The 22297-nt window shown below is 37.1% G+C and overlaps 1 protein-coding gene across 1 annotated transcript; it reads left to right on the top strand.

Moving 5' to 3' along the window:
• Positions 1–3866: 3866 nt before the first annotated feature.
• SPATA22 (spermatogenesis associated 22) lies at positions 3867–22003 on the top strand (the record flags this gene model as incomplete). The annotated part of the gene is made up of 8 exons (XM_082679410.1): positions 3867–3982; positions 5346–5461; positions 9181–9241; positions 9381–9476; positions 13808–14144; positions 16846–16975; positions 18883–18980; positions 21812–22003. The coding sequence occupies exons 2-8, from the start codon at positions 5419–5421 to the stop codon at positions 22001–22003; spliced, it is 957 nt and encodes a 318-aa protein (XP_082535536.1). The 5' UTR covers positions 3867–3982; positions 5346–5418.
• Positions 22004–22297: the final 294 nt, after the last annotated feature.

Raw genomic sequence — 22297 nt, forward strand, 5'->3', positions numbered from 1 at the left:
TGTTTCCACTTTAAACCATTTCTTCTCTGAAACGAGTTCAGGCCCTTTTTTATCATCTGAGGGCATTTGAATTTCATCTCTATAAACAGCCAATGGCAGATCTTCAGAGACCTCCTCTGGAACCACTATCCTTTCTTTCAGAATGCTTTTTCATGGTCAGAGATGCAAGAACCAAATCAATGGTCACTGGGTCTTAAAAAGCTACTTTGAAACATGCTTTCATTTCTTTCTCATGAAGTTATTAGTAATTCTAAGTCGACTTGCTTAGGGATCTTCCTCACTTTTTGCCCAAATACTAAAGGAAAAACAACTGTTAGTAATTTTCAAGACTTTGTAATGCCTGAAAATGTCTTGGGGCATGCTATATATACGAACCAGATTATATGAGTTTATATGGACAAAGCTTAATTTACTGGCAACAGAGACTCTCCACTGGAATGTGTTACTCAAGAGGGGGTCTTATTAGGGGAAACTATCCAGAATACTGTACTAAGATGATTACATCCCTTTGCAGAAATGACTCTGAGCCAAATCCGATTTGATTTCATGCTCAATCATCCAGAAAGTCAAACATGTTCAAGTACTGAAAACACTATGTGCTAGTAATGGGAGATTGTTTGAAAGGGGTACGACAAGAGTAATTCATTACAACTGCAGAGTAGTTCAATTTATAATGTTTTTCCGCATACGTTATCTCAGTTTATTCACATATCCACTTTATGAGATAGGATGGGTTAGGTATTGACATCCCTATTGCAGAGGTAGAGAAAAAAGAGGTTAAATAACTTGTTAAATTTCCCAAGCTTCCAGGAGAAAACTAGGCCTGAGATCTAGGTTTGCTGAATCTAAGTCCAGTGTTTTTCACAGAACAAAAGGGTGTTCCCTGTTATTTTTGGCTTTCCCCAAAGTTCTAATTTTGCTCTTTCCGAATTCACATGAACAGTCACTACAATGTGCTCAGGAAACAAACAAGCTTACAAACAAACACATGATGGAAATATAAAATGTGAATGCTTCAAAATATTTAATAAACCAATACCTGTGTTCTTCCTTTAAGAGATTATAATGCAGAGATAGAGAAAGCATAATAATAAAATCAAAACGTACACATTAAAATTACTGTTCTAATTTCAGATAAAGCCCTGCACCCTTTGATTTTCTGCCCACATCCGTGTACACTGAACACTTCATTGTAGAGATGCAGAAAACAAGCATAAATGTAAACAGATGACAGTCGTATTGTTTAGTTACTTTGGTTTTAAGAGCAGTAACTATGGTGAATTATTAACACTCGATTATGTTTGTTTCTTTTCTGCCAATTTGTGGTTAGCTCTGTCCTTTGCCCTAGTCTCTCTGGAAATGCTGCTTCAGCTATGTACTTGGAGCTGGCACAAATGACTTGCATTTCGAGGCTTGTTTTATGGAATTTTAACAGAACAGCACTCTGAAGCACATCTAACATTCATAAATAAAGTCTCCCTTACATGTCAAAATGAATAACTTTTTTGAGAGTTAATGAATTGTAGTAATTCTGTCCTATACTTACCCTGTTTATTGTGTACAGAGTTTGTCTTCTGCGGAAAGCTTTATTAGAAAAAAAGGAGAGCATTTCCTTAGAACTAGAGCAACAGAGGCTTTTCATACTCTTATACCAAGTTAACTTCCGAAAGATTTTTAACTCCCTGTTTCCCAAAGCACACCCTACAAAAAATACAAATTCTTATTAGTCTAGTTCTTTCCGAGAATTCAGAGAACTCATAGTATACAAAGTGAGACCCTTTCTAGTTGTCACTATCTCACAATTAGGTTGAATATTTAATGTTTTGAAGGACTTAAAAAAAATAAGCCTGACTTCCAGTACTGCAAATGTTTTGTAGGGATGTTGGTGCCTGATTTATTAGTAAAATAATATACTTTAAAACAAAGGGAGAATAAATTTTTCATAGTCATGGCTGTCCAATTGATCAATGTCAGAAAATTTGTAGGAAACAAATTCAAGGCAGAGTTGTTTCCAAAATAGTATGATTGGGGGATGAGAGGGTTTTCTCTCCAATACGACACATAAAGCATCTCATACACAGTGTGGTTGTCCAGCAGTCATGTAATCAAACTACTATTACTATTTTAATTTTTTCTTCCCCTGTGGTCCTATAGCTGTCATCCATCCAGAATAACTTTCTAGGTGGAAATAAATAAATGATAATCAGAACAAGATAGTGATAGAACAGCTAGGTTTATAAACTGCTAGCAAAGATTCCACTTCTGCAGTCCTTACAGATGTAGCTCAGGATGTTTCTCATAGTGGGTTTAAAGTCTTTTTCTTTCAATGAGAAATCTATTTTGGGGGGTAGATGGTGTTACATATGTGTGTGTGTACATATGTATATATCAGGTCAAAATCTGCTTCCTTGAAGTTTTTACTCATTTTTTAAAAAATCTCCTCTCTGGAACCATGAAGACAAGTTTTTTCAGACATTTTATTGTGTGAAGTCTTCTCTTTTCCAAATTAAACGAAGACCTTATTCCTTCAGACTTATCCCTTAGTTTGGCATTCAAGATCTTTTATTATCTGGTCTCAATTTACCTCTAATCCTATCTTCCAACATTCTCTTTTATTTGGCCTAATCTTCAAAGAAACTACTACTAAGTCTCATGATCTCATAGTCTTAGGACTTCACTAACAACATTCCCTTTATCTCTGGGTCCCTTCGTAACTCTTCCCTTCACCTACCCCAGTCTTCAAATGGTCAGAAGGTAGGGTAACAACAAAAAATGGGCTTTGAACCCAGACAGAAGTAGAATTATTATTCCTGGCCTCCAGTAAGTACTCAATAAATGGCAGCTACTGTTATTAAATAAGGGCTAACATTTATTGAGCATTTACTGTGTGTCAGAACTGTTCATTTTCTCTTTTAGCATCTTCAGGGCAATTAAGTATTATTATTGCTATTTTACTGAGGAAGGAAATGTAGGTTTAGCGGGGGTAACGTGCCGGAGATCAAAGGGCCAGAGAGGGGCAGTCCAATGGCCGAGGGCCAGAGCCCAGGTCACTGCACCTTCCCTTTCCTCTCCAGGGTCCTAGGTCTCTAAGGTATGTACTCCTTCTCTTCCCGAGCTTGTGCAGCACTGGCCCTGCCTTCCTGACCACGCTTGGCCTTGCGGGACTGTCATCTAAACCCAGGCTAGCTCTCCCAGCCTCCTGGCGACTCCAATGCCCCGTCTGCTTGACCTCACTCAGACTCTCAGCCAGACCAAGAAAGACCCCTCTGGCCTGGCTTTGAGGCCTGTGGCCTTTTTTTTTTTTTTTTTTTTTGCGGTACGCGGGCCTCTCACTGTTGTGGCCTCTCCCGTTGCGGAGCACAGGCTCCGGATGCACAGGCTCAGCGGCCACGGCTCACGGGCCCAGCCGCTCCGCGGCATGTGGGACCTTCCCGGACCGGGGCACAAACCTGTGTCCCCTGCATCGGCAGGCGGACTCCCAACCACTGCACCACCAGGGAAGCCCGAGGCCTGTGGCCTTTGAGTTACCCTATTCTAGGCACACTCTGAGGTGCCACCAGCATCTCGCAAACTGACGTCTAGACCTAAGAAATGACTTTTGAGTGTGGGAACGGGGTTGGGCGACCAGCTCTGGCCTAACTTCCTGATGAAGCTGGGGCGAAGGTTGGCTGAGCAGGCTTGTCCCTCTCTGGGCAAAACTCCAAAGGGAGTGTACCCAACAGTATGAGAACGCAAGGTGAGGCGCGTTCATGCTTCCATGCCAGGGAAAAGGGGTGCGTGTCTTTCCCTCTTTGTCCACAGAAGTGACGACGACACGGCGCCGAGCCCCCAGGTGGTGGCCTCTGCGCCTGCGCCGACGGTCGCGCGCGGCGGGGCCGTGCATGCGCAGAGCACGACTTCCGCGTCTTTTCGGCGGCGGGAAGGCGGCTGGTGGTGGCTGACGCGGTGGCGGTTGACGGAGGCGAGGAACCTGAAGGTTAAAGTTGCGTGTCGTATGACAGGAGGGCCAAGGAGGGAAAGAGTCTGTGTGGGCCCTAGTTACCAAACTGCCGCGATCCCTGGGTCAGGAGAGCTCATTGGGAGAGAACGTGAGCCCTGACTGGAGCTTGATGTTTTTTCCCCAAGAGGCGCCCAAGTAGGCCCGACGGCCTCTTTCTGAGGCAACGGTCTTAGGGGCGGGGTGTGTGCGTGTGTGCGCATTGAGCAAACTTTCTGCACATCGATGTCACCACCCGCCTTAATGTAATTAGGGTCCATTGGGAAGCCGGAGTGGGGGGCACCTCAGGGCCCCTGCCCCCAGGGTCAGTGTTCCCGGGAGGATGTGGCGCTTTTGTTTGCCTGAGTCTCTTGTCGTCCCCCTCTAAGCTCAGGATGTGTGTTGCGTTGGTATTTCTGGGCTGAGAAAAGGTCACATAACCTGTTTTGGTTCCTAGAACGGCATCAAGAATATTTTCTAAAGGGCATACTATATCCAGGTTCAAGACCAATCTGTGGAAACAAAGCAGGGGCAGCCCCTGACCTCACGTTTCCCAAGTTTTATTTCTAGAAACGATATTTGGAAATTAATATGTACCTCAGTATGATTTGCATTGTTACTCAGTGGTGTTCGTGTCTGTTTGTCTCATGGGGCAGAGAACTTGGGAGCAGAAATGATCTTATTTAGATTTGAATCTTACCTTTTCATGAAATAGGCAAGTATTCATTGAATTAAATTGGGATCAAAATATAAGAGGCTAAACATGGAAAAAACTACAACAGAAATTCTGTGGTAAATGAAAAAACAAAAAAATCTTATTTCACTTGTTTAAGTTATAGAAACGGAGGGGAAACTTATCAGTACAATTATTCTGGATATTAAGTGAGGCCTTAGTCTTTGGCTTTATGTAATCCAGGGATCTCAAACTAATGGCCAAAGCAGATGATCTGCACAGTGTTTTAAAAGTGAGACACAGAATACGTTCTCACATGGCTAGTTCAATTGTGTATGTTTCCTCCCTGGCCTTGTAAGTGTGTTTGCCAGTGTTGTAGTCCCTCTCCCTCTTTGTAGATCTGGTTCAGAATTATTCTCACTGTGGGTCCTTGATTCTGAAATAAATTATGTAGACTCTGTGAAAATCCACATATGTTTAGGAAGCAAGATTATAGCCACACTAGTCTTATTTCAAACAGATTTGGAAAAATGGGTTATGCTGTAAATTCTTACTCAGAAAGCAAAAGAGTCTGGCAGAGAGTTTACATTATCAGGTTTAAAACCATAGGTTTAAACCAAAATTTCAGTAATTACTAGGCTGAGAACTTGATTTTGTTGTTGACACAATACAAGGTATAAATTTCTTTCTTTGAAGGTTTAGTCGAACAACTTCATGTTGTAAAGTTGGAGCGCTAAAGAAAAAATTATAGACTTTGATATCGAAGGAAATGAAGAGAAACATAAATGAAAATTCAACTCGAAATACAGCAGGTATTGACTGACTTTTATTTTTAAAATTTCTATAGTTTGTATATACTATGTAAACCTTGTATAGTATATAGATGCAACATTTTGGAAGGAACTTTTAAAAACAATGAACATATAGTCTAGCCTCTTTACTTTTTAGGTCGAAGGAAGTAAAATAACTTACGAAACACTTAGTGGCTTAGGTGGAAGTAAAATCAGACTTTCCTGGATTTACTCTTGTATTCTTTCTACAAATCCCATGTGCTTGAGTTGTTTTGTGCTTTGTAAGCTGAAAATAATGAAATTAATAATATTTTAATTTTTATTTGTGACTATTTAAAATATTTTCAGAAGTGCTTCTGTTTCCCTAATAGCTTCCCTTGCCATTTCTGCTTTCCAATTTGTTAGTATAAGGACAGAGGACAAGAATGAAGAGAACCAAAGGAATGATGATAATGCACAATGAAGATAACAATAGCTATTATTTATGGGGGGTGTACTGTATTCTGGGCATTTAATTTTATGTTAATTTATTTACTCTGAGAGAGTTATTATTGTCATCCCTGTTTTCTAGATGAGAAACAAAGGCACAAAGAGGTTAAATAAGTAATTTATGAAGTGGAAGAGCCAGGATTTGAACCTAGACTCCATTCTTTTAATCACTATATTATTCTGCCTCTCACTATATGCCATATTGGCACAATGAGTTTAAGGAAACAGCCGTAGTTTATACTTTAAATTTTAATTGAAACATGCTTTGAAGTTGTAATTCAAATTCAGACAGTCTGAGCCCACATCATTTTCCCAGCCGTTCATCAGACAGTTACCAGAATCTATATGCTCATGTAAGTGTAAGTGTTGATGGACCAACTAGAGCATGGTATAGTGGCAAGATATCTGAACTGAGAGTTAGGAAGTGTGGGCCCCATCTAGGTTCTTTCACTGTGGCAATGTGTAAGCTTTTTCTTTTTCCTCTGAGATCCCTTCTAGTTTTAGTGTTCTGACTTTTGACCTGACTTGAGATCCCAGGTCCCTTAACTGGAGGGTTTGGAGTAGTATTTATTCTCATTTGGATTTATTACTATCACTCTAAGGCATTCTCAAAATGATCCACAGAAAATATGCATTACAGACACCTGGAGTTCTTGTTGAAATTGCAGAGTTTTGGTTTCCAAAGCAAGTCGATTGAAATAAAATCTATGAGGGTGGGGTCTAAAAACTGGCATGTTAAGCATAACCACAGATAAATCTTAGTCAAAGTAGAGTTTGAGAACCATGGCCTTAAAGGGTATGCTACCATAGTCAGAGAGTGGTTAGGGTTTTGGAAAGCAAAATGGGTCAAATTTTGGTTCTCCCTTACCTCTATTGTACTTGAAGTGTCCCCTCCAGTTGATATGGTGATAAGCAAGCACAGGAGGGAAGTAAGGAAAACAAAAAGTGGATTTGGAAAGGGTAGGGGGATGAGGGAGGAGATGGGAATTACTGCCAAATAAGAGGAATTAAGGCAGTGTCAACATAGAACAAGAAAGGAGTTTTTAGAGAGACAAACAAGGCTATTCAGGATCTTAAAAAGAGTGTAAAAAAATTCCAAATCTATAGAAATATATCTGTAATAAATATAAAATTAATGTATAGAAGCAGACAAATTCAAATCGTGAATTATTATATACTAGTAATTAGTCTATAACTAGATCTGACTATTTGCCTATTATGTACTTATTTATCGGTACATTCAATTTAGGCTGTTTGCCTGTACCACTGTTCAATCAGAAAAAGAGGAATAGACAGCCATTAACATCCAATCCACTTAAAAATGATCCAGGTATCAGTACTGCTTCTGACAGTTATGATTTCCCTCCTCTACCAACAGGTAAGAAAATAAGGTGAAAATTTTCAGAAAATAAGAAATAGGATTATAGAAAATTACCATTTCTGTTTTATTATAATGGAAATAGAAAGTTTATTTTTTTCTTCTTTCCAGTATCCAATTATAGGGATTACTTGGTTCTTTCTGAACATTCCAGTATAGTAGTTTGAGTTTCCTTGTCTACAAGAGTGTCTTAGCATTTAAATGGAGTATCTTAAATCTGGAGCCTTTGTTCTAATGAAGTAGTAACCTATATTGTAAAGGTTTTTTTTCTCTTTCAAAACACGTATAGATATTGTGACTTAAACATTTGGTGATAAAGAATGGAGAAACTCAAGTTCCTTGAGTTATAAAAATTTGGTGATAGTTGGTGATAAAGAATGGAGAAACTCAAGGATAAGTGTGAATGGGAACACGGGAAAAATGGAAGAAAGTAGACCTTAGGAAGGGTAGAAGCCCAGGAATTTCTAGTGCTTGCCCCTAGTCTTTTTTCTCTTCTTACATAATTTTTGCCATTTTTCATTTATTGGCTTTTCACTCTTTCATCCCATTGGCTTCCTTATAGCTTTGACTGGCATGTGAACTAAATTGCTTTTGCTTGGTGTTAACATAACCTTTTAGTTCTAGTTCTCAGGGTCCATCATTGGCTGCCCTCTGTTTCTCTTGATTCAAAATCTAGAGACAGAGAGCCTCTGCTTCAGCTCATATTAAATGCGGTCACTGAAATCCTAACTTATCTTTATGGTTAGCCTCTCATATCTGAAACAATTAGCTGTGGTGGTTTGTGCTGAAAGGTCTTAATGTTTGCTTACTTTTTACTTCTCTATGGAAGAAGGCATGGACAGTCAGACAGTCTGAAATATACTTGGTACATGCTGGTTACATACATTTACATTTTTGGGGGGGCACACTTAAAAATCTTTAATAGGATTTTATGCAACTAGAATTTAAAAATCCTTGTGCAACCATAGACCTTAATCTACTTTTACATCTATAGTTATTTTGTTTTCTTCCACATTTGAGGAATTGGAAGTATGAATTTCATATTATTCTCATTTTTATGGATAAAAAATTAAAAATTCACATGGATATGCTGCATAAGTGGTCATCTTCTGTCATTTAAAAAGTTCTCTACTATTTAAAATATTTTTATAAGTAGTATGAATGATAGATGATCTTGAAAAATCACAATTTGAGTTGTTCCATAGGGAAGTGTGCATTCTCCTAAGTACTGAACTTTTCAAACTCTGACCAGGATTACTATCTGTCAGAGATATAACAAGATTCTTATATTGGGCAAGAGATAGGACTAGATCAGTGTTTTTCAAATTTTTTTTATTGATCCATTAGTAGGTTAGGAAATAACCTTTTAAAAAATAAATAGAAGAGAATAAAATAGAAAAGAATAGAATAGAAAGTGTCAGTATATCATATAGTAAGAATAAGAATTGATAGTAAAATTGTTATATTCTCCCTCAGACACACACGTGCGCGCATACACTTGCACACCATGCCTGTATATATTCCGGGTTTCGATGTATTTCTTGCTGTGGGTTGGGATTAAGAAACATTGATTACACTGAATTTATGTTACAAAATACAAGGTGCTATACTAGGATTGACTGTGCAAGAGATACAGATTAAACTATTACCTTGCTTAGAATACAGTGGGAAAGAAAGACATCTAAAAAATTAATAAGGCAGCCTATGACAAATTCCACAACAAAGTACTATTGAAGAACATGTCCATATATTCAAGTCCTTTTCTCCTTCAAACTTTCAACTGCCTCCCCCCATATATTAAATAAATATGAAAGAATTATTTCAAAAAATGCTCCCTATCTTACTCTTACCTATATTACTTGTATCTTTTGAGATTGGGCCTGGGAAGCTATGAATCCAGAGCTGCCTCCTTTAACGAAAACAGTGAACACAGGGTATGTGGAAAAATATATACCAATGAATGTATGTGTCTGTTACAGACTGATGTTATTCTTCTATATATATTTTATATTTTTATATTTCTCAATTGGGGAACAAATTATTAATAGTTAATAAGACGTATTTCCTTGAAAGGCAAATACCACATTCAGTTTCTCATCCCCTGAGAAGTCAAGATTCTGTGTCTAAATCTATTCAATTAAATGCTGAAAGAAGCAAGAGTGGTTGGAGGTGAGTCTACTTATGATTTTTCTTACTCTATTCATACTTCTCCTTCCCATCTCCTCCTTTAGTCCCTTCCCTCCTCCTCTATCTATTCTTCCTTTTTTAAACAGAATTATATTTAGGAAATTTATATACTTAATAACTAACTATAGTGATATTAGCTGTGTTTTATAAAAGAAGAGAACATGCCATATATAACTTTAAAAATAGGTAAATTTGGCAGTGATTATATTTTCAAAGAATACTTCATGTTATAATGAAATTTTTGTAAATATCACCATGAATTTATGATTTTGCTGTGGATTATTAATGATCTAATTGACAATAGTTAAAGAGTCAAGAATAACTGTATCTAAGTGTACTACCAACTGTAAAATAGATAGCTAGTAGGAAGCAGGCGCATAGCACATGGATATCAGTTCGGTGCTTTGTGACCACCTAGAGGGGTGGGATAGGGAGGGTGGGAGGGAGATACAAGAGGGAGGAGATATGGGGATATATGTATATGTATAGCTGATTCACTTTGTTATAAAGCAGAAACTAACACACCATTGTAAAGCAATTATACTCCAATAAAGATGTTAAAAAAAAAATGAAAAAAAAATGTCGGATATATTTAGGTATTGAGAACCAAATAGAATGCTGAGCCTTACCCCAGTAAGATAATCAGCTCCAAGGTAAATAGGATGGAATAAGAAAGAAAGACAGAGAATGAAATCATAAGCATATGTTAAGATGGTGAGGGTAGGGCTTCCCTGGTGGCGCAGTGGTTAAGAGTCCGCCTGTCAATGCTAGGAGATGCGGGTTCAAGCCCTGGCCCGGGAGGATCCCACATGCCGCGGAGCAACTAAGCCCGTGCGCCACAACTACTGAGCCTGCGCTCAGGAGCCCGCGAGCCACAACTACTGAAGCCCTCACGCCCAGAGCCTGTGCTCCGCAACAAGAGAAGCCACGACAATGAGAGGCCCGCACACCGCAACGAAGAGTAGCCCCCGCTCACCACAACTAGAGAAAGCCTGCGCACAGCAACGAAGACCCAACGCAGCCAAAAACAAATAAATTTATTAAAAAGAAAAAAAAAAGATGGTGAGGGTACTTTTGGGTCTTTGCCAGAAATATCATAAGTTTAATGTCTAAATAATACGAAAAAAATGAATAGATAAAGGACATGGATTATTTTTTTTAGGTTGGACTTTTAGTATTTTTGGGTAAGTGGCAAACTACTGAAAGAAATAATTTTGGAAACAAAGTATTGGAAAACAACCCCAACCCCAGATCATATATCACTCATTGGTTAGTGCTTTGTTATGTTATTTTAATGATCCTTAAAACAACCCTGTGAAGTTAACATAACCTTCACTTTTTTTTTTTTTTTTTTTGCGGTAAGCGGTCTTCTCACTGTTGTGGCCTCTCCCGTTGCGGAGCACAGGCTCCGGACGCGCAGGCTCAGCGGCCATGGCTCACGGACCCAGCCGCTCCGCGGCATGTGGGATCTTCCCGAACCGGGGCACGAACCCGTGTCCGCTGCATCGGCAGGCGGACTCGCAACCACTGCGCCACCAGGGAAGCCCTAACCTTCACTTTTAGTAGATGAAGATACCATATTTTTTAAAAAGGGGGAAACTTTTAATAAAGGGGTTCATACAACAAAACAGTATTTTTATTTTTAAAAATTTATTATTGTTTTTATTACTCATGCTAGTTTCCTCAGGACCAGTCAGTTCTTTCTTCAGTACCACTGCTTCAAACTAGGCCTATTCAGTGGTTTGAGATGGTCCTCGGAGGCATAGTTCCAGCTGCAAGTGCTAGGAGAAAATGCATTCTGATAGACATTAGAGAATTAGGTAACAGATTGTAATATGGATAGGCAGCCAGTATTGGATATTCCAATTTAAAATAATAAATGATCTGTCAGACAGTTGGAATATAACAACAAAATCCAGGAGCAGAAGACATTTGAAAACCCAAGTAGGCAGTTAGTAATCTGCTGAAGATCTTTTAACTGGTTCTATGCTTAGGTTTAGAATCTAGGCTAACATTGCAAGATTTAGCAAATAAAAATATAGGATGCCCAGTAAAATTTGAATTTCAGATAACGGACAAATAATTTTTTAGTATATGTCACATGTAATATTTGGGACATAATTATACTAAAATCTTATTTGTTATTTATTTGAAATTCAAATTTAACTGGGCATCCTGCATTTTACCTGATAACCCTTGTCTAGAATCTCTTGAAACATGGAATTTGCAAGAGCAATGTAGACTCCTATTCTTATAGGTATTAAGCTATTAGACAAGTTGTCAAGATAGGTTTAATTTACCAGAATTAGTATACTAGACAATAAGCAAGGTGAACGGATTTAACATCTTCAAGCTTTCATACTAAAGCTCCTATAATTAAATAACTGGTCTTAGAGAAATTGGGATTGCACTTGATGGTTAAGAAATCTCAGTTGAGGAGAGGTGAAGACTTTAGAAACTGGAAATTGGGCACAACCTGGCAAATAGGTTTAGATAGATCAATAAATTGGTTTTTATAAATTTATTTATTTATTTTTGGCTGCATTGGGTCTTTGTTGCTGTGCGTGGGCTTTGTCTAGTTGCGGGGAGCAGGGGCTACTCTTGGTTGCGGTGCGTGGGCTTTTCATTGCAGTGGCTTCTCTTGTTGCGGAGCACGGGCTCTAGGCACGAGGACTTCAGTAGTTGTGATGCGTGGACTCAGTAGTTGTGGCTCACGGGCTCTAGAGCGCAGGCTCAGTAGTTGTGGCGTATGGGCTTAGTTGCTCCATGGTGTGTGGGATCTTCCCAGACCAGGGCTTGAATCTGTGTCCCCTGCATTGGCAGGTGGATTCTTAACCACTGCACCACCAGGAAAGCTCAATAAATTGCTTTTAAGGGAAGATAAAGTATTTTTTTTCTATAATAGCCTACTGTTCTTATTATAAAAATAATATAATCACTCTAGAAAAAAAAGTAAATGGAAGAAAGTTATTCATAGTCACACTGATCCAGAGATAGCCATTAATCAATTAATTAATTTTTAAACAGAAATATCAAGGCATTTCCCCAGGCTAGGAGCACCTCCTGAACGAAAACATTGGAGAAAGTTGCAGATGCATTGTTACCGATAAGGAGTTGTAAAGCTAAAAGAAACTTTCCTAAACTATGAAAATAAAAGTAATTTCCACAGCCATGAGGAAGGAAAAAATTATGTTTCTATTCTGTCTGTTGAATATAAAATTGTTGCCATATGAAGAGGTGATTAATGTAGGAAAAAATTTTATAGAGGTGTTATTAGGCAGTTACTTAATGATAATAAGTTTTTCCTGGATATTGGGCTGTTTGTGGTATTTATCAACTTAAAATAATTTTAAATTATTTGTGGTGATTTCTTTTCTCATTATTTTCATACTGAATTTTGTACCTAATTTACTTACGAAAGCTCCCTAAATTATATAAGCCTCAGGTCCCATATAATCTGGTCTAGGGAACTTAAACGTTTTCTTGGATTATTTTCCCTAACAAGGTATGGGTTGCATTGTTTGCCCGCTTGTGGTACTTGTGGTATTTTTAGGAAAATTATTCAGGAATAAGCATTTGTGACTTAGACTAGTTTTTCCCTGTGGAACTCTTAACTAGCCTGCTCAGAAATTATACTTTTGATTTTGGCCTCATTAACATCATGTTCTGATGAACTGGTACAGCTCACTTAGGTTAATGTAGCTAGTAAAATGCTGAAACATATTCATAAGTAGAGTTTTTAAGCTACACGGTAAAAGTACAAAATTTCTAATCAAACAGCTGTCTACCCTGCCTATATCTATTTTCCTTGTGATTTAAAATCACTGACGAGCAATAGTTTAACTTTTGAAAATTTTACTTTGTAGAAAATTTAAAAATAAATGTATAAAAAAGGAAGCAGGGAGTTCCCTGGTGGTCTGGTGATTAGGACTTGGTGCTTTCACTGCCGTGGCCCCTGAGGGTTCATAACCACTGTCATATAAAGGCTTGTATAATTTAGAAATATACTCTATGGCACTGGACTTTGAGTTGGGAGACTAGGATTCTCTGGGTTTTGGATTGTCAGTAACTTGCTATATGACTTTGGGCAAGTTACTTCCTCCTCAAGACTCAGTTTCCTCACCAACCCTAATATAGGGTTGTTGTGATGATGTATTTGGAATTTCTAACTGTTTAGTAATTACAAAGTAGTTTATAAACCACAAATTACCACGTAAATGCAAATTTTCATTAATAATTTTCTTTCACTTATGAAAAAGTATATAGAAACAAAATTAATACTAATTTAAAAAACAAAACTATTTCTGCTACAGAGACGGCAACAAAAATACCACTTTAAAAACTTGGGATAGAAATGATTTTAAGCCTCAGTGCAAAAGAACAAATCTAATGACAAATAATGGAATAAATTCATGTCCAGTGAATTTGGGAGCTCAACAATGGAAACATTTAAGAGTATCTGAATCTACTAACTTATCTCACCAAAGAGAAAGTGAAGTACTCACACAAACACATCCGTCAAAAATATCTGGCTCCACAATGAGAAGTCTAGACAAAAACAGTTCATTACAGGCATTTAAGCCCAGTTTTCAACAAAATCAATTTAAGAAAAAAATGTTGGATGGTTTTCCAGAAGAAAACACCCTCAAGGTAAACTTTTAAATATTATTTGCATTTTTGTATTTACATTAAAAAAATGAGATAAGTATTTAGAAAATTACAGAGATAAGAGCGTTTGAAATCACTCCCCTGGTATGCATTACTTGATTAGCACAAATACCCAGTTCTGTTGGAGTAGGTATATGTTAGTGTCCAAAATATTTTCTTAGAGGTTGTGAATGGCTGCTGCTTTTCAGAGTTGCTTTAGAATTTCCTACCAGGTTCTGAATTTCACTGTTTGCTAATTATTGAGATGATGATAGTTTATCCATTGCTTGCAGCAATTCTTCAAGTTCTTCATATGTCACTCTTTTTTTTTTTTAATAGGGGTCAGCAAACTTTTTCTGTAAAGGGTTAGATAGTAAATATTTTTGGCTTTATGGGCCATATTGTCTCTCTTGCAAGTATTCAACTATACCACTCAACTCTGCTGTTGTACCTTAAAAGCAGCCATAGATAATTCATAAATTAATTGGTGTGGCTGAGTTCCAATGAAAATTTACCCAAAAAACACAGCAGATTAGATTTGGCCTGCAGGCCGTAGTTTGCTGACTTCTGCTCTGTAATCTGGTCTTATTTACTTTTACAGCTTCGTATTCCATATTTCACTAATTCTTCAATGCTCCAGCCATTTCAGACTCTTCACAGTTCTCTAAACGCACTCTAATATGACTCTGCTTCGGTTTATATTCTTCCCCATACCTGTGCCTCAGCCTTATTTCCTCTCTCCACCTCTCATTCTAGTCATTCTTTGTAAATGTCTTTCATATATGTTCTGGCTGTTTGCGATCTTCCCTTGCTCGCCACCTGGTCTAATAGATTCTTTATCCTCTGCCCTTGTCTGTGTTCTGGAAGGCTGAATGGTCCTACATAGTGCATCATTCTGGGATCCATTAGCTGGCTTCTGTTAGGAGTCAGCCAGTGGGAGTGGAAGTCCCAGGCAGGACATCAAAGGGTAGAGAGAGAGGTTGGGTTGTCCCATTCCCCCCCCCCCGCCACTTAAGTGTTGTGTCTCAGGTGGTAGCTGTGTCCCTGCATGATGTAGCCCCTCCGTAAGTCCAGATTTCACAGGCTTGGTAATTTTATTTCCTCCTCTGTCCTTTCAGCCTAGGAGTGGTAGAAGTTTCTTATTGTTGTTAGTCTTTGAGTGCTTAAGTACCCTATGTTTATTCTGCCCATACACCTGTAAGCAGTTTTTTCAATAAGCCATCTGGGGTAAATTTTTTTTTCTGGAAATCTGACTAATATTGCATGTTCCACAGTGGTTCTCAACCTTGTTTCCTTGTACACAAGAATGATATGATAGTCACCTTAGTAACAGTGGCTCATTATGGCAGTAATCCTCAACAGGAAGCATTCATATCTTCGTTAGGTATGGGAAGAGGAGGGAAGGTAATTGTAGTTGGAAAAAAGTGTTCCATCAAGTGTTCCTGCATATGCCACTGCCCTCATGAAGGAAGGTGCCCCCTCCCCCCAAAATTAGTATCTTAGCACACTGTATTCTTAGTTGATCTTTTAAAATTTTAGTTAATTAGTTCAACTTTTATTTTTGTATGACCTTATGTCATCAGGCTTTCTTTTCCTCCCTCCTTCCCTCCCTTCCTTCCTCTTTCTTGTAGGCCTGCCTACTTTCTTGGCCTGAGGCATGCCAGTACTGGTCCAACAGGCTGGTGGGCAGGCCAGGTCCTGGTGCTCTGTGATTGCAATTAACCTCCCATTTGTGGGTTGCCCACCCTGGGGGTATGGGTCTTGACTATACCTTGTATCTTCCCTCCTACCAGTCTTGTTGTGGTTCTTTCTTTATATCTTCAGTTGTAGAATTTCTTATCTGCTAGTCTTCTGGTTTTTCTCATCAATAATTGCTCTGTAAATAGTTGTAATTTCGGTGTGCCCATGGGAGGAGGTGGGCTCAGGGTCTTCCTACTCTGCCATCTTGGCCATTCCACCCTTTTAGTTGATCTTTAAAAATGCCAAACACATTCCCATCTCAAGGTTTTTACACTTGCTGTTCACTCAGTCCTCACTCAACAACCTATTTAAAATAATAATCCCTGTCTCTTTTTATCCTTTTACCCTGTTTATTTTTTTTAATGCATAGGATATAGCAATTCCTGACATTCTGTATTTATTTTCTGAATCCCCTATTAGACTGTACAGTCTCTGAAGGTAGATAGATTGTCTGTTTTGTTCAGTACTGTTTCCTCATTAGCTATGTTTGGCACATAGTAGGTACCAATAAATACTTTTGGAATGAATGAATGAATGAATGTGTCTGGGTTCCCTCTCAGTGTGAGCACGTTAGGGAAAGGAATTGTGTTTTACTCACCTGTGTTTATCACAGGATTGGCACATGATGCTTTAAAAATATTCAAAGAATCAACAAATGAATGAGTGAATAAATGCCCATATAAAACAGAGATAAAAAGAAAAAAAATAATCCTCTTCTTGATTAATTTTCTCCAAGTGCATTCTAGTTTCTCCTCCTTTATAAAGTACTAATGATGCCTTTAATTTAGGGGAGTAACTGTACTAAAATTGTCAATAGTTCCTTTTACGTATTTTACATAGTCTTTTAACATATTTTACACATTTGCCTATTATAAGGACCTAGAATCTTTACATAGAAAAGTGAATGAGTATGACGAAAAAAATGACAGGTTTTTCTAATGCCATGTTTTCATTTTTTCAGAAGGAAGCATCATTGTATCAGTTAAAGCTTAAGGAGAAAGAGAATTCTTTAAGAATTATATCTGCAGTTATTGAAAGCATGAAGTACTGGTGTGCACATGCACAGAAAACTGTACTTCTTTTTGAAATATTAGGTAGGTATACTACTTCAAAAATACTTCAGTAATACCATTTGGACAATAATTTTGAATGTTAATAGGAATACCTAGGGGATCTTAAAGAAAAATAACATTTTATAAAAGGAGATTACGGTTTATTAGGATTTTCTTCAGTTCCTGTATCTGTCATAGATTTGTGTGACATTAGATGTATTTGATTATTCATGGTAGAAGAATTCTAATTCATAATGTCAAAAATGGAAAGATTCTTAAAAGTAATCTAACCCAACCCTTGAGGTAGGTGAGGAAGTGGGGCAAATAATTAAAATAGACTTGACTAAAAATCATAATGCTAGTTAGCAGCAGAAATGGATCTAGACCCCAAGTCTTCTTATTCTCAACAGAGTGTTCTTTCTACTATATTACACTAAATCCAGTAGTAATTTTGTATATAAGTTAAATTATAAATCAAATATTCTGAAAGAACATTTGTGAAGAATCCTTTACTGATATGAGTAAACACCCTACAATTAGCCTGTTTTCTAAATTAATATTTAAAAGGGAGGAGAGTTTTGTAAAATGTTTCTGGAATTTAATTTTACTTAGACTGAAGAGAGAAACAAGAAGTAGAGATTCAAAACATTTATTTCCATAGGCTAAATAAAATATTTAATTTAAATTATGAAATATTTTAAACATACAGAAAAATACAGAGAATAAATATCCACCTACCTATTGTTATAGATATCTTTGAAAACTGCTATCCATTTTTCTTCTTCTCTAGAGATAATCACTATGGTATCTTTCCTTTCCATGCTTTTATAATTTTACTCTATACATCTGATTTCATAAATTTATATATATTTATTTACTGTTTTATGTGTTTTAAAATATAGAGTTTACATTTTCATCCAGCATTATGTTTTTGAGATTTAGCCATCTTTCTATCCTGTTAGTGTTGGCTTCATCCTGAGGCTCCAATTATGGTCTCTCCAGCAGCTTCTGACTCTTCCCTTATGACATTAAGAAGATTATCAAAATTCTCTATACCACACATTCTTCCTTATACCACAGTCACATTCTTTGATAGTTTCTTCTGGTTGCTCTTTCCCAGAAACTAGCAAATGACCCCTTGCATATCATCATTTCTGTCTGGGCAACAGGCCCATCACTGCAACCCTGAGCTCTGTAGCTGAGGAAGGGGGTACATTGACTGGCTTACATCAGTCTCAGGTTACTCCTGGGTCTAGGGGTGGGGACAAATCCCATCCAAATCATATGGCTAAGAATGGCATAGGAGAGATTTCCTAAAGGAAAATCTGGGTATTATTAGGGGAAATGGAGGCTGACCTCAAAGTAACAAATGTTCACTATCAGTACCTAATAGATGGTTATTAAAGGAATGAATAATGGTCTCATTTGATCGTAATTTCTTGAGATAAACATGAATTATCATTTGAATTTTATAGATGAAACAGATTTGAAAGAGGTTAAACAGTTGTTCGATTTAGTAAGTTGAAGAACTGAGACTCAATTGCATGACTTCTGATTCTAATTCAATGCTTTTTTTTCATTAAACCATGATGTTTATTTGTTATACTTGTGTATTTTGTTTACTATAATGTAGTAGACTGGTCTGAGGATTTAACCACTCCATCAAACACATTCAAAGAAAAAAGCTTCAGATGGCCAGCTATTGTCAGTTGTATAAACTTTGTCATATAACCTGATCCTAGGTTGGAGAGGGCCAGAAATTTTGCTTTCCTTAGAATAAAAGTTTCAGAAATATCTTTCCCTCTTAAGATGTTTTCTTATCAATGTATAAACAAAACTATGAGAGGTTGGTGTGGGAATAGCTATTTAAATATCAACTTCTCTTTGTTAAACTTTATTTGCATTTTACCAACACTGATTTTTTCCCCCTCTATTTCAATGTTGCTTAGCTGTTCTCGATTCAGCTGTTACACCTGGCCCATATTGTTCAAAGACTTTTCTTCTGAGAGATGGGAAAAATACTCTGCCTTGTGTATTTTATGAAATAGTGAGTATCTGTTTAAGTATTCTTTGCAAAGCCTATGCCAACAAAAACATACAAATGCAGGCTATAATTCCACTGTAGTAGAAATTCTGTTAATGATTTAGTGGTACTTTCAACATTTTGTTTGGTTTTAATTATGATTTTAAAATTATTTATTTGTTCAACTAAAATGGAGGGCTGCTATATGCCAGGCGCTGTGCTAGATGCAGGGGATACAAAGTGGAATAAAAGTGGTAAATGGCTCTTTCTCTCAAAGAGTTTATAATCTCAGGTAGAAAGACGGAAACATAAATGTTACACTGTGGTATGATAAATGGTATGACAAGTGGTGTGTGCAGGGTGCTATAGAAGTAGATAGGGAGGATGGGTCAGATCAGGGGAAGATTTTTGAAGAATGTAGTCTTGTCTTAGATATTTAAGGTCTAATGAATTAAGCCAAAGTGTTGGGAGGTGGGGGAAGAGGTTGGAGGAACACAGTCTAAGGTGAGGGAGCAGCACACGTAAAGACATGAAGCTCAGATAGAGCCTGGATTGTTCAGGAAACTGCAAGTAGTTTACAATTACCGGAGTGTAGAGTTAGTAAGTGATGGGGGTAAGGGTAGTGGTTATGAACTTGGGGGAATGCAGAGAGAGTGGGCTGGGACGTAGGGAAGAGCTTGGTAACAAAGGAGGCTGGAAACTTTATAAGACTTACATACTTTGTAAAATAGTTTGGCATTAATTCTGAAATTGGGCTTAATTCTGAAATCACACTTGGATTCCAATTTGTACTCCACCATTTATTAGCTGTATGACCTTGAGTGAGCTCCTTAAACTTCTTGAGCATCAGTTTTTTAATCTGTAAATTGGGGAGACTAATTCCTACTTTGAAAGGTTGTTTTGAAGATTAGATAATAAAATATATGAATGTATAGCATCTGACACATAGCAGATGATCAAGAAATAGTAGCTGTCATGTTATTAATTTTTCTAATATCTTGAAAGCTTATTATTTTTCTTTAGTCTGATAAGTTTTAAAAAAACTTTTATTAAAATATAACACATACAGAAAAATGCACAAATCATAACTGTACAATTCTATGAAGGTATCACAAAGTGAACATTACCAAGGTTAAGAAATAGAACATTGCTATCACCCTAGCATCCTTGTGCCTCTTCCCATTCACTCCCTCTTGTTTTCTGCCTACAAGTAACCACTACTGTGACTTTTAATATCATAAATTAATTCTGCCTGTTTTTGAATTTTATATAAATAGTATCACGTGGTACGTCTTGTTTTATGTCTGGTTTCTTTCATTCAACACAACGTAAGATTCATCTGTGTTGTTGCATGTAGCTAAAGTTCATTTATTTATATTTCTATGTACAATATTCTTTTGTATGAATATATCACAATTTAGTTTTCTGTTCTACTGTTGGTGGGCATCTTGGTTGTTTCTTGGTTTTTTTTTATTATGAATAATACTCTGTGAACATTCTTATATATGTCTCTTGTTGTGCACATGCATGCCTTTCTGTTGGGTATATACCTAGAAGTAAAATTCCTGAATTGTAGTGCATTTGTATGTTCTAATACAGTAGTTATTGCCAAAGAATTTTCCAAAGGGTTGTAACAGTTTACGTACTCAAAATTAGCATAGGAGAGTTGTAGTTTCTCTGCATTCTTATCAACATTTAGTAGTCATTGTTTTTTATTTTAGCCATTCTAGTGGGTACGTTTAGTGCTATCTCATTTCTCTCCAATTCCCTGGTGACTAATGAGGTTCAGCACTTTTGATGTTTACTGGCCAGTTAGATATCTTCTTTTGAAAAATCTGTACAGGCTTCTTCTAATTTTTTTCTGTTGAATTATTTTTTTTCCTTATTGATTTATAGGAGTTTTTGAAAAAACTATTCTGAGTACAAGTTCTTTCTCTATTATGTACATTGCAAATATCTTCTCATACTCTGTGGTTTGCTTTTTCAGGCTTAGGAGTGGCTTCTGAGGAAAAGAAAATCTTCACTTTAATATGGTCCTTTAGCAATTATCAACATTTTCCTTTATAGTTAGTGCTTTTTATGACTGTTTAGCGAAAGAAATCTCAGAATAATTTTATTCATGACTGAGAGGATTTGGAGCTGGCTGGTCTTTTTCTGGCTCACTAGTCCCATTAGGGCACAACCCTTTTGAGTCTCCCAACCCTAAGCCTGGGGTGGGGGCGGGGTGGTTACCAGAATCTCTTTTCTTTGGGGGACCCTGGAGTCCATTTTTTCTCTAGCCCTATGAGCTGTCAGAAGCTCTGCTAAGTCTCTTAAGACTCTCAAATTGCCTTGACTGTAATTAGCAGATACCTCAGGGGGTAAAGCATCCCCAAATATCAGGCCCCATTCTGAACTCCTATCCTCTCTCAGATGGGGTCTCTGTAACTCCTCACTGCCTTTTATCTCTCTGGTGTCTATGAGGATATTTTTAAATAAATATTCTATCCAGGTGTTCTAGTTGTTTTCAGTGGGAAAGTTGGTCTGAACTACCTAGTCTGTCATCTACTGAAAGTAGAACTCTGGAAGTCTAATAGAAGTGAATATTCATGTGCCATTATATTGGGAATTATTCAGTCTTTTAAGAAGCAGCAGCTCACTAGCTTGTAAGAAGCCCTACCCAAGTGAAGGTCTTCTGTGTCAGGGCACCCATTTACGACTAACTATTATGGTCTTGTTGCAGTGGGGCCCTAAATGAGGTAAGGGAATTACAGCATTTTGGAGTGATTCATATTTAGTTGATCATATTATTTAAAAAACTGAAATTCAAATGAAGTAATAAATAACTTTATTGATATTTATTTTTTTAAAAACAGGATCGTGAACTTCCAAGACTGATTAGAGGCCGAGTTCATAGGTGTGTTGGAAACTATGACCAGAAAAAGAATATTTTTAAATGTGTTTCTGTCAGACCAGCATCTGTTTCTGAACAAAAAACTTTCCAAGCATTTGTTAAAATTGTAGATGCTGAAATGAGATATTATACTAAAGTAATGAGTGAAATTTAAGTAGTGATGAAGTTTAAATAGTATAAATTAAGCATTTTTGTTCTTGTTTAAATTACCATCTCCATGGTTTTATGGCTACTGTTCTTCTGTATTTCACTTGTTGAATTAAAATATTTAAATCCTTTTAATGTGGAAAGAATTTTTGAAAAATAATTTTACTGTTATTATAAAAATGGTGCATTTGCTAAAACTAAAAAACCATTTCAGATAAAAATGCTCAATATAATAAGAATAGGCACATACTTATTTAACATGGGATAATAGTACATTTGAGTCAGCCTAAAAGCCAACATC

The sequence above is a fragment of the Grampus griseus genome (assembly GCF_964374135.1).
Source record: "Grampus griseus genome assembly, chromosome: 20".
Lineage (NCBI taxonomy): Eukaryota > Metazoa > Chordata > Mammalia > Artiodactyla > Delphinidae > Grampus > Grampus griseus.